General features: G+C 38.7%; 1 protein-coding gene across 1 annotated transcript in view; it reads right to left on the bottom strand.

Annotated features, from left to right (window-relative positions):
* Window positions 1-3,014, bottom strand: part of LOC107561826 (heparan sulfate glucosamine 3-O-sulfotransferase 3A1) — a 39,740-nt gene extending 36,726 nt beyond the window's left edge. The window contains exon 1 of the mRNA XM_016246322.1: window positions 2,405-3,014. Within this exon, the coding sequence (XP_016101808.1) occupies window positions 2,405-2,988 (584 nt within the window). The 5' untranslated portion in view covers window positions 2,989-3,014. The remainder of the gene's footprint in view (window positions 1-2,404) is intronic.
* Window positions 3,015-14,107: the final 11,093 nt, after the last annotated feature.

The raw sequence follows: 14,107 nt of genomic DNA, 5'->3' as shown, positions 1-14,107 counted from the left end.
CAATACGACCAACTGGACACGAGCAATTTAATTGACAAAACACACACACGTCTCACATTCCCACAGAGGAGCACATTTGTGGGATTCCTTCACAGTCTCCGTATCAGCCATTACGACACACAAAGGACCTTCATCCCTGCAGATGGAAGTCTCTGTGTTTAAACATTCACAGCCTATCCTGAAAAGAGTCACATAATTCCAGCAAATTGGACACAGTGATTAGTGCAGGGAGAGAGAGAGAAAAAAAAAACAGAGCCCATTCATAACTTCAGTGGTCGGGAGAAACACAATTATTCCCAGAGGGTTTGACAAAGGGTGAGAATTTATGCCGCAAAAGTAATGTTTTGTGTTGTTTTCTTTATTTTTAAGACATTTGCACAGATCCATCAAACTGTCACGCCTTGTGCATATATTCAGGAAATGTCTTTCAGCTCATTTGAAAAAAGAGAGTGAGAGAAAAACATTGGCCGCTTAGTTTATTTCTTTATTTTTTCCTGTCTTGAAGAAAGTAGACAGCCTTCCACAGTTGTTTTAGCTCAAGCACATTTCTTAACATTTTCTGCCAGCTTAGTTATTCCACTCACTTTTTGTCCATTATACCTGATGGGCTGCACTTTTTAAACACATTTGCTGTGTTTAAAAAAAGTATACATGCAGTACATGCAGACATACTGAAAATGGATGAGTAATCTAGCACATGCTGTTATCTAGCAAATAACATTGATGTTGCAGTTTTTGTGTTTTATTGTGTCATTTTAAATTAAGGGCCATCCCCTTTCTAAAGGATGATGGGTTTACGACTACCAGGCCTGTTTTTTGAGCCTCGTGTCGCATTCCCAAGACTCCTGGCAACTCTTCTGGATGGATGCGATCCTCAACAAAGCACAAAGGATGAATAGAATGTGTGAAAGAGTGATGCTGAAAAGACAGACTGCATGTTGATTTAATGGAGTAACTGTTTTTAAAGGATTTCTGTTTTTATTTATTTGTTTCTTTTTATCTATACTTTCAGCAGAAGGAAGTCCAGAAATCCATCAGAGAAGAAGAGAGGGGTGGGAAAGATAGTATTAAGGCAAGTTTGCCTTTGCACTTTTGCATGACCCGGTGTGTTAACTAAATCTGTCGGTGAAATATACCTGTGGAGACAGACAGGTAACCTTTCATTACGGCCGTAATCCCTCCTAATAACAGAGCTGTGATGTCTGATATGGCCCATTACACAGAGCAGCAAAAGACAAGCTGCTGTTAAACTCTAACAGCATCCTGAAGATATGTGAATAAAGCACACAAACACTCACCCATCTTATACATGCAGAAAATATACAGATACATATAAAAGCACAACAAAACAGTTTTTCTTATATTCTCTAGTAAGTGTATGTGTCATAAAATACCCCAAAATGCACTTTCATTCAGTGTCTCACACTTCCATAGACTCTTATAGACTCTTCATTCCTTAGTTGAAAAGTTAACATAAGCCAATAAACTGATACAATCTTGAAACAATTAGTAAAAAGTTTGATGGAAATGCATATCTTTCCTTTAAGGGATTTTTTCTTAGAAATCTTCTTCTAGTGAATAAAATAGTAGCTTCCTGCACTTTTTATTTCATTCTTATAATTACTAATATTGACCTCAAACAGTGCTGTGCAATATTGTGAGGATACTTTTTAGCTTAAGTTCTCACTTTAATTTGATGTCCAAATACCAAAAAGGTTCAAGAGAGAGTTTACTAATGACACTGAGGGTTTGATTTTTATGGATTAGAAAATAAGCAAATCAGATCTGGGCTGTTTTTACACTTTTAATCTGATCTACCAATTGGTTAGGAAAAAGATGCAGGGATTAGTGTGAAGCATTTATGTTATTACTGTTAATACAGCATTATTCAATCATGAGATGGCTTTATTTGCGTTATTTATTTATTTTTTAAATGTCCATTTATTTGAATGAACAGAATTTGAACCCCACAAATTGTTTTTCATCAACTAAAATAAACATATTATTAAAATGATCAAATATATTTTATTAGAAATGCGAACTATTTACAGAGTAACTTTTTAAATGTGGCTTGTGTGTGCTGGTTTATTTTAGTTTTTGAAAAACAGGCGTTGGCCTTTCACAACAACTGACAAAATGATACACCAGCGCTACAGCAAAATTAAAAAACAATAATAATACAACTACTAATAAATTATTTATTATTATTATTGTATAAAATAATATTAAATGCAATGTTACATTTAACTAAATTAGATGTAAAATATAATGAATTATGATAATGTTTCTTTAAGTCATCAGACAAAAATATATAGATATATATTAGATAATAACACGTCTTTTCAAACTGCCGTGTGGGCTGGGCACATCATCATCGCATCATGGATCATGTGTATCATCTTACCTGTACCAGTCCAGTCCGTTGTCATAGTTACGGTCGAAGAAGTGCGGCTCGGCTCCGACCGCGCGAATATCTGGATGCACGCGCAGAAACTCCAGCAGCGCGCGCGTTCCGCCTTTTTTCACCCCGATGATGATCGCCTGAGGCAGCTTCTTACTGCCCTCACCTAACGCGCTTAGTTTACCTGTATCAAAATACGAGCCTACCGGCTCCAGATCTACATCCAAAGAGTTCGACAGCTTTACGTGTGCCTGAAAAATGTGTTTATTTGCCTCAATTCCAGGTAGATCCTCTTCACTGACCCTTTCGAGCCGGTGGATTAAGCTGTGGCGCCTCATCACCAGATGTCCCGTGGAGGTCCATTTCTGAAGTCTCTTTCTACTCAGCGACTCAAAATCTTTCAGTTTCGAGACGTAAAATCCCTCCACCGGACTCGTTTCTCTTCTCTCTGTGGGTATACAGGTCCCGCATCGCTTCGTGAGGCAGTGGAGAAAGTATAAAGACGCGAGTATAGACAGCAACATGACCGCGAAGGTCCTAAAGATGCTCTTGGACGGAGGGTCCGAAAAGACGCGGCTAAATGCCATGTCGGTCCACGGGTGGCATGCGTTGGAGAGACAGCCATGCTAGACTGGCATTATTCAGTCTTGCCATCAAAAAATAAGGCAGAGTTTGGAGCTCGAGAGCATCAAAGGTGGATTAGAGTTCGCACGCGCCGCTTTCCTGAAACCCTCGCGCATATGTAAATCCCCTTGTCGTTATGTAAACTCTTACTAGTTTAAGAAACAAGATTAGTGCGAATTTTAAATTACTATGTTAGAAGAGTTCATTTAAATGATTTCTTTAATCATTTGTTTTAATCCAAATGTATACAGCAACAATAGCCTAGCCCCTTTAAGTCCAAACAAAAAAAGAAGCTAAATTTCATTTTTTTTTAATCCAGCGATTGCTTCGAAAGATTTGTGAAATTCTGATAAACTTTCATTGCACTAGTAGCTCACACGTGTGTGCCTTGTATCTAACTACAGAATGACGTCGCCTGAAGTGACTGACATGTCGCGGTCCAATCGGGTTTCACAAACCTTTCCCGAGCGCGTGTAATTTGAATGCCTGTAACCAATAGGATGCAGGATGGGCAGCGCAGACTCCGCCCACCTGTCAGTTCAGCTGAGGAAACAAATGTCATATACAGCGCCTGTGGCCGCAGCCACACAAATGCAGGTTTGTAGTTTACGCAAGGTGGCTGTAGAGAAATCAAGAGATGGTGTGTCGATTCATCATCAGCATATTCACCAAATAAATTAATACATTTAAAAGTAACACCACTGCTAAGATTCAAATGCCTCTACAGTCAGTGTTATAATTTTGTTGTTAAGATGTTTAAACATCATTTTGCAGTAAATCCCTTTCTAAGTCTAGTTAGAAATCAGGCCAAAATGCTTTGTCATTTTGTTTGGAAATTTTAAACTAATGCTAAACATATGATAAGCCATTGGATAGAGGAACAATTTAGTATGAAACTGATATGTTGTTTGATCTCTTGTGCAAGTGTGTGTTTACACAGTCTGGGTAATGGTTTAATAAGATTATTTCAGACATGCATTACTGCATGACTAAATCTATAAACATGATCTCCAAATCTACAGGGTGTGTGCATTTCATCATTTGTGTGGATGGATGTGTTTATGAGAGAGAGAGAAAGTTGGTGTCCATTCCATCAGCTTTCACCACTATTTATCTTTTATGTCTTTACAGATATATCACTGACAGAACATTTGGCTTTTCTTTTGCTTTTCCCTTAATCCGTCATTCTTCAAACTCCGATTACATTCGGACCTCAGCGCACTTCAGGCCACCAAGGACGACCCCCCCCTGTTGTTACCGGTTTCTCTTTCTTTTTTAATAAGGAGAAGAACACAGCATGGTGAAATGAAAGTAAAAGCAGCACATTATTTCTTTACAAGTGAACAAGAACAGAACCAAATGTTTCACATCTGCTCCTGTAGTTTTCAGCATTACCATGAGAAAGCCAAAGGAGTGTTTCAATGCAGTACAGCCCACTGCTTCAGAATGGAGATGGAGACCTCAGTCAAAACACCGGCTTGCTTGTGCCAGATGTCCCCGTGATGAGGACACAATGCGGGGGCTGACTTGCATTTAACAAATAACACCCTGACCTTTTCGGCCACCCCGGGAGAAAGAAGAGGCAACAACCATAACCGGGCCGTCCCCCTGCGATGCCCCCTGGGTCAAATGTTTTTGCACCACCATTATTGGTTTCATGATAAAGGAATGTGTGGAAATGTTGTTTCTGAGTGGACAGGCCAGTCCACTGAAATTTAAAACGCAGGCTGAGAGAACTTCATTGCACAATATAGTGCCAGTGTTTATGCATTTTTGGGTTAGTCTTTCTCTTAGTGCAGTTTTGTTACTGCAACTTCTGTAGAAGTATGTGGTTTTTTTTTGTTCTCTTGAGTAACACAGAAGTGGAAATCTCAGAGCGTAATTATACAGTCCATTTGGTTTGAATAAAAAAATATAGAGCATATATACAAATAATAGATAACTCTCTTTCATCTCTGTTACTCTTGATACTTAAAGTATCTGCATTTTTCGTTTGTTAAGAGAGTTCAGATATATCCATTTTGAAATCACAATACAGTTTTTTATGAGATGAACAGCTGTTATTCTATTCCTTGTTGTTTTTAATAGGATCTCAATGTTTTATGGTCAGCAAGCGTAACCTCAAGTAGACAAGAAGACGACTTGCTCATCAGAAATGTGAATCTCGGGCCCCCACATCTTGTTGCAGTGAGCTTGCTGTAGTTCCCCTTCAGGAACTCGAGCTGCGTCGAGACGCTTTGGGAACGCCCTTGCGTGACCGCGTTCTGAAGCACGTGTCAAATCCATCCAATGGAGCAGCGAGACGTCACGAGCAGGGTGACGTAAGCACCAGAAAGCATAAAAGCACATCCGGCCGGGCGCAAACCAGCTTCTGCTCTTCAGTAGCGCTCTGTGTATGTGTCTGTCTATTTCTTTTACAACCTAGACCTGGCTTCTACCCCAGGTTCCCCAGTTCTCTCTTCGTGATGTGCTCATAGGACACACACACAGGCAGGGACTTGGTAGTATGGCGCAGTTGGTATTCTCGTTCCCAAAGCGACTCGACGCAGCTCGAGTTCCTGAAGGGGAACGTCTCTAGGTTACGTATGTAACCATGGTTCCCCGAGGGAACGAGACGCTGCGTCTCTTTGCCATACTCCCTGCATCCCTGCAGGCGCTACTTCATCGAAGCTGGTTTGCGCCCGGCCGGATGTGCTTTTATGCTTTCTGGTGCTTACGTCACCCTGCTCGTGACGTCTCGCTGCTCCATTGGACGGATTTGACACGTGCTTCAGAACGCGGTCACGCAAGGGCGTTCCCAAAGCGACTCGACGCAGCGTCTCGTTCCCTCGGGGAACCATGGTTACATACGTAACCTAGAGACGTTTTCTCTGGACAGCTTTATGTGTGGATTTGGGACATCTCTGCACGAGAGAGACATCTTTATGGCCATTGCTGTCGGAAAAATACAGTGCAGGTAATGCAGTTCAGTTATAGAAACAGATGCGCGTATGAGGTAACTGTCCAGTAAAATGTGATTTCATGATGTCCAGATAGATAGATAGTTGTACAGTATATATAGATTGATTAGTGTGCTTTATATGATATATTTGAATACAACTTTTTATTTTCCTGTAATACAGGATTGGCTGAGAGGGTTTATACACCCAAATTCTAAGCAAATGGTTAGGAAATGTATTTAGATAAACACATATGTGGTTCAAACGTGCAAGCAAAGTGTTTTTCCGGTACTGAAGAGGAAGAATTTTCATTCACAACTGCGGAAATGCAAAAAAATCATGCTCTTAGTCAAATTAAGATTTGAAATGCTGCTTAAATGATTAGATCAAGATTGATCGCAAAGAACCGCCCAAGGCTTATTTACATCAAATTTTATACCTTTATGAGTGCCAACAATAAACCCTCAGTGTAAAATAGATTTCCAGAAAAAGTGTGACAGTGTTCATTAATCAGATTTTGAATCCCTAATTAACTGCAAATGTGATTAACTGTGTGTGTACTAGTGTGTGTGTGTCATATTTGTGTGATGACTGTGTCACATTCCTACCTCTAAGAGGCAGCACGACTCAGTCCAACTTGGAGAAGGTTTGATGGGCAGCATTGAGTGAGAGAGACAGGAGATGGGGGCCATCCATAGAGAATGACTATTGCATGTATACCACAAATCATATCGTTTGAAAAATAGGAGAAGATACTTAAACGCTTCAAATGGACTCATGGAAACATGATACATGACTTCCATAAATCCAGTTCACAAAATAGAGATTCCAGCCGATATAAATTATATTGAAACTTGTTAAATTTCCTGTGTATATCACTCTAATACAATGCACTGGTCAGGCTGTCTCTCTCTCTCTCTCTCTCTCTCTCTCTGTTTCACATTGATCACACTAATGGGCCTGGCTTTGGAGATGAGTTTTGCAACCTCCCTGTGTACCTCCCATCTCAGCTCTCCTTTACCAGAGGCCCTTTGAGAAGATGACTCAGTCATTAGATGGATTGCTTTCTTACATAAACAAATGTCAGCCTTGTTCCCGACCTCCCTGTTATACTCTGTTGTGGGACCAGAAGTGTATTTGATATCAGAATTGTAGAGACCTAAACTCTTCCAGCTCATTAAAGGCCAGAGAGTAACCATTCATTAAAAAGCGATACAAATGGGCAACTTCCATTTGCAAATAAGTGTTTCTTCGTGAATTTAAAGTTGAGTCATATGTAGATAGAATACAAAATATACAGTATATATAAAAGATAAAAAAAGAATAGTTAAAAATACCCAGCAGCCAGATTCTCAGCCAATTAGATTCTATAGAAATTTATTACGGTAGTATTAATTGTTTGTTGGGGGGTTTTTTTCTTCTTAAAAGCTAATCACTTCTATCACTTGACATTTCAGAGTGACTAAGTAGAGAATAATTTCAACTATTCCAGTACTTGGATTTTCTACATTCCTCACAAATTATTTTGAGCTGAGCCAGATGTCGTTCTTCTCTGCTAATGTGTTGGAATAGAAATGAAAATACCGTAAATGTCTCCAGATTAACAGGCTCTCTGATATTTCTCAAAGTGTCGGCATAACTTGCAAGCAAAAGCTGGAGAGATATCCCGACTCTTGCCTTGTCCACAAGACCAAAGAGAAGAGCTGGAGGAAGCTACTGAAAGCTTCTGTGTAGGTGAAACCAGTTATGATGTGCATTTGTACCTGTTTCCAAGCATACAAGAGGTTATTGATGAGGTGGGGAGCAGTGTGTGTAACAAAGGTTTTTATTCATTTTTCTGTTCTACAGTATGACTGTCCAAGGTTCCATCTGAGGCACTCAAGGGATAGATGATAAAATTAGTTTTGGTTTTGCACCCAGTTTATCCCATCATGTCGAAACCTCTGGGTTAGTGTTTTAACTGTTCTAGGGAATGTGGGAATCCAATTCAGCCACCTGAGTACACATTACCTGCATCCATTCCAAAAACAGTTAATCTTCCTTAATTTGATAGACTGTGGAAACCCTGCCTTCGACTTTTTGCATGAGCCTTTGACAGTCAAGACAGCTGGATGTAGAAATAACTGCTTTTTGGCACTCATCTTGACTCGCTGATCCTCTGTTTGACATTGACTCTGAGCAAAAAAAAGGTGTGCTATTATTTGTTGTATTTACTATATTATTATTTGTAACAGTATCTCAAATAGACGTCATAAATGTCAAAAAAGAGGGAAAGAAAAGCGTGGGAAAACTCAAAAAGAGAAAAACAGTCAGAGGAGCTCAGACTGCTCAAACCTGAAAACCACATTCCCAGCAAACAAACTAAAATACAGAAGGTCAAAAAAGATAAAATATTTTATTTTCCCTGAGTGAGAGGACAAGGGTATTTTTATAATTGTTTCTAATCAGTTATCATTTGCAATCATATACTGTACCATTTTTCATGCTTAAGCATGAACTTCCTCTCCCACTGATATTTACATACAGGAAGATCTGACCCAGTCACACGGAAAATATGTAATGAACACTATTTGTTAATGTCAGCTTCCAGCCTAAATGCCATCAACCAGTACATAAGCAGAGCGCTCATTTAAACAGTTAGCACTTTTTACAAGATCCAAACTGTATAATTACATTTCTGCCATCCATGACTTGTTAATATTTGCCAGAATATGAAAGATACCTTGATAGCCACACTGCATGATAAAAGAGTGATGACAAATTAGTGATTTTGCATCTGGGGAAAGGTTGAGTGAGTTGGCAACAGGGTGCTTGTTGCTTCTCTTTTGGCTTTTGGCTTGCTTGCCTTTCAACGGAAAACTCAATGGCTGTTTAGGGCAACCGGACTGAATTGAAATGTTTGGTTATGCTTGTCTGTATCATTTATTGTATTAATATATATCATATTACCACAGCTGTCTTCTTTAACTCTAAGATACCTAAATACCTTTTTTTTCATTTAGTTTATTCTAATCGTCCAATGCTCTAATCAGTTATCCTGATTAGAGCCCTTAAAGTAAAAAGGATAATTTGAGAAAAGTTCCCATCTGCAGAAGGAGCGACTCCGTTTAAGAATACTCTTGAGTGTGACATCAGACGCCTCCAGCATTTTTAAAGGTTTTCACAAGTGCCTGAATAGCTCAACTCGTTTCTAAAGTGGTATGTTAAGGGGGGTGCTGATGGAGACAGGGTTTTTTTCTGTTTTGTTTGCTTTAGCGCAGCAGTGTAATTGATACTCTGCAAAATTGTGCTGACCTGCTGGTCTCATTGAGCATTGTTTTTAAGCAAGAAATTACAGTCTGGCAAAGACTCAAAGGCGACAGACTCTGCTTAGTGACTCTGGGTGGGGTCCAGGGTAGTTGATAAAGGCACACGTTACACAAGAAAGGAGGTATAGGATGTGTGTTTGTATTAGTGTGGTCAGACTGATAAGATATCTGTGTTTAAAAATAGTAATTGGAGACAAAGATTTTTGTCACTCATTCACTATGTGCTCAACATCATTAAAGCAATTTTTTCAGCATAAAAAAGGGTAACAGGGTGAAACTATTTACATAAAAGTTATGCTTTAGGTATGCAGAGATAATTGTTTGGGGATCAAGTTAAGGCTTTATTTTTTTACTGACATTTCTGTTTTTGATCTAGTTTTGTTCTTGTTCTCTAATAGTGTATGAGTATAGGTGTTTTTTTCTTTATTAACAGGTAGTGATTTTAATAGAAACAGGTATTTGCACAATAAGCAGTGTTTGTTTTTCTTTAAACAGTTCAGACATGTTGCTTTTGTCATTGGGTTATAATTGGTAATAAAAAAAAATCAACATTGTGATGCTATTTTGTATCATTAGGAAACAACTCATGGAAAGAAGTTGAAGAAGCCCTAATCATATCAATGTATACATGGTAAGACTGTTAAAAGTTTAACATGTGTGTTTAATTGTTTAATGCTGTGCAGACTAATGGTTTGAATACAGTAAGTGCCAATATAGAGACCAAACCAAAAGAAGTCTCTTTCTTCTCTCTTACAGTCTTTCCTGTGCAATGCATATGTGAGCAGTCCAAATTGTCCAAATCAGAGGATCAGAGGATGCAATTAACTGCACATCTGGATATACAGTTAGGAATGGTGCCTTTTTTAAGTTCCCATCTATATTCAAAACCCCTTCCTACCAAGCAGACACACACACATAAACATGATAATATATGGCACAAAGCCAAACCTCTCCCACACTTTCGTATATCTCTTTCTGTCACTCTTTCACTCCGACACACAAATATACACACTCCTCTATTTCCCTCCTGTCCTCCCGTAACATCCAAATGGTAAGCATTCCTTCCTCCCTGTGCTTCCGCTGAAAAAGCCTCCCTGTCTTGTACAGAACTGTACTGTAACCTCACGGCTCATGTTACCACCCCTGAGACAAGCAGGTGATAAAATAGGACTCTGGTTAGCCAGCTCATCCTCCCGCATCTCTTCTAATGAGCACAGAAAGGGAGAGCTGGGACACGGAATGGACTCCTTCCCTTTGAACACGCTAATTATCCAGGATGATTTACACATTTGTTTGCTTGGGAATTTGAAGGGAGGATAGTTCGGGCACCGGTGTGAGCCTCTTGTTGAATACTTGGTTGTCTTTAGAGATTAGCAATTGTGAGCTTTTTTCCGCTGAAGCCCTTATTCCAAATTGCTTTCCTTGCCTTTTTTTTTTGACAGCACAAGCAGCAAACATTCACCATTCTACAAAGACAGAGAGTGAAAGAGAGGAAAAAATATATTATTTAATGAGAACATTTCTGTGAGCTGTGTTTTGAGCACCGTTTGACGTTGCCCTTGCTACCCCCATTGTTGTCGTGTCAGTGCCACCTTATTTTGATGGCGCGTTAGGGCAGACGGGGCCGCCACCACAATTTGACACAACTAATTTAGACCCGGGCTTTTATGACACCCCAGAATGTATTACCTTGCACTGGCATACTAATAATGGAGAAGCATCAATCAAATGGACCCTGTGCACACATTGTGCAATAAAGCTTATCTCTGACTGCCACAGTCTGTCTGACTCAACCCGGCTCGGTGACAACGAGTCTGTGTGCAGTTCTCTGGCATCAGCTCAGTTAACACAGCATAAATATGCAGTTTAAGGGTCAATGACATTTTAATAAGCGTTCGGCTGACAGATCCAGCACTGGTGTTTGCACTGGAAAGTTTGGGTATATGCACAGGGTGGCTTTGGGGAGAAATTTGTATTGTTTCTTGTTTCATTTTGTTTGCTGATCGTGTCCTTTCCCCTTCCTTCTTTTCTATATTCATTAATTGTACTGTGACTATAGTGGCATTTAATTTTAGTCAATGAAAATAACATTTTAGTTAACAAGAGTCCAAAATCAAACCAAATATTAAAACATGTCATATACTACTGTTCAAAAGTTTGGGTCAGTAAGATTTATTTTTAAGTCTTGTGCTGCATTTATTTGATCAAATATACAGTAAAGACAGTAATGTTGTGAAAGATTATTATAGTTTGAAATAACTGTTTTCTATCTGAATATATTTTTCTGAATATATTTTAAAATGTAATGTATTCCTGTAACTGTAGGAATATAAACTGAATTTCCAGCAGCCGTGACTGAAGCCTGTCTCATGATCCTTCAGAAATCAGTCCCAATATACTTATTTGGTGCTAAAGAAAAAATTCTTAGCAATGTTGAAAACAGTTGTGCTGTTTAATGTTTTTGTGAAAACTGATACATTTTTTAGGATTCTTGGATAAATGGAAAGTTCAAAAGAACAGAACATTTATTTGAAATAGTATTCTTTTGTTACGAATTAAAGTATTTTTGTCACTTTTGATTCAAACTTGCTGAACAAAAGTGTGAATTTAAATATACAGTATATCAAAATTTAACATGTTAAAACTTCTATTTAAAAAAGAAAAACATTGTTAGTTCATTCTTAATATCTAGCAGTGTTGTATTTCATATTTTTTTCAACATTATGTTTTGAATAAAACCCGTTCCCTAACAAACATTTTTTAGATAAACCTTGCCCCTTTTTTTACCTGTATATGTATTTACAGTTACTCAATCTTTGCCATCTTTTTCGTCAAGGTCCTTTTTTTTTCTCTTTTTTTCTCCAGCCCATCTCAAAGTTTCCTTTATGCCGAGAACGGTGATGTCATGGGTGGTGAACACCTGGAAATCTCTGGAACTTGTGTCACTGTGTTTAGATGAGACGTATGGAGGTGTGCTGGCTGAAAGCCCTCGGCATAGCAGGAGATGACCTATTTATTCGAGCTGATTAATGTCCCTGCCTGCTGAACTCAAGGTTACATGTTCTGGTTGGTATGGCTGCCTGCTGATAAGTACTGCTCTGCTGTTTTTCAGACTATACCAAGCATGCCTTTCATTGACAAATGTTATCAATTTAAGGCAAAAGGCATTTGTAATCTGCTTTAATACCATTATTTTTGTTGAAGAGTCACCAAACATGGCCGCTTCACCAGTTTTGCCAGCTTGTGTTTGGGAGTCCTTGTGTCAATCAGCTTTAATTGTTGCCATGACAGGGTCAGAGACCCCTTGCCATGTGGAGGCAGTCAGACTGGTCTATAAAGGCTCCAGTTGGGCTAGAACAACATTAGCTTCATGCAAGCAAACTTTCCGCCACATACCGCTTACATGTATGCCAGCATCCAACACTGAATTCTCTCTCTAAGCTCCACAATATCTTGGCTATTGATCTAAACTGGCACAGATCTAAACTGGCAATACGCAGTATTAACATCAAACTCCCTGACACCAGGGATGAATGCAACTAGCATCATTAGCTTAGAGACTTATCCGCTATAGTCACCCGTTCTCTCAGCAAACATCTAAAGCTGTAAATTTTATCTAGCCACATTGTAAAGAGTTATAATCAGAGCTAAGTAGATGGACAGGACACTAAGACATAGTGGCTCTGGTTATTATCGCAAACGTGATCCTCTTGCGTACAGACTGAGATGCATTGTCTGTAACGTAATGTATGTTGTCTATTGGTTTGAGAGGTTGATTGTTAGGCATCATCCATATTGATCACGTGATCAGTTATGACTCAGACTGAACATGAGTTGTTGTCTCATGATAAGAATGTCTGTTTGTCTAAACTGGCACAGATCTAAACTGGCAATACGCAGTATTAACATCAAACTCCCTGACACCAGGGATGAATGCAACTAGCATCATTAGCTTAGAGACTTATCCGCTATAGTCACCCGTTCTCTCAGCAAACATCTAAAGCTGTAAATTTTATCTAGCCACATTGTAAAGAGTTATAATCAGAGCTAAGTAGATGGACAGGATACTAAGACATAGTGGCTCTGGTTATTATCGCAAACGTGATCCTCTTGCGTACAGACTGAGATGCATTGTCTGTAACGTAATGTATGTTGTCTATTGGTTTGAGAGGTTGATTGTTAGGCATCATCCATATTGATCACGTGATCAGTTCTATGGGTGTGTTTTATCACCCTGTTTAAGACGATGGAAAGACTAACATGATGGAAAGCATTCCAGAAATACCAGACATCACAAGCGAAGTTTTGTGCAACTGCGGGGTTAAATGTGGTTAGACTAGCATAAACGTATGTCCACAGTATGAACCCAGTGACGTATTAAAGGGAATGAGATGCACCTGTATACTACAGTTCAAAAGTTTGGGGCCTGTAAGAATATATATATATATATATATATATTTTTTTAAGAAATTAAGGTTAGGTTACTTTTATTCAGCAAGGATGCAGTAAATTAATCCAAAATGACGGTAAAGACATTTGTGTTGTTACAAAATATTTCTATTTAAAATAAATGCTTTGCCATCACAGAAATAAATTACATTTTAAAATAAATTCAAATTGAAAACAGTTATTTTAAATTGCAATAATATTTCACAATATTACTATTTTTACTGTAGTTTTGGTCAAATAAAGGCAGCCATCGTGAGCATATGAGACTTCTTTTAAAAACATTTACAAGAAATCTTACCGATCCCAAACTTTAAAATGGTAGTGTACATAGCTTACAAACTCTTTCACACTATGCATCAACACATTCCAATAACCAGTCCAGCCAT

The sequence above is a fragment of the Sinocyclocheilus grahami genome, unplaced genomic scaffold (assembly GCF_001515645.1).
Source record: "Sinocyclocheilus grahami isolate Dianchi unplaced genomic scaffold, SAMN03320097.WGS_v1.1 scaffold794.1, whole genome shotgun sequence".
Lineage (NCBI taxonomy): Eukaryota > Metazoa > Chordata > Actinopteri > Cypriniformes > Cyprinidae > Sinocyclocheilus > Sinocyclocheilus grahami.
This window is presented reverse-complemented; position numbering and strand designations above follow the sequence as displayed.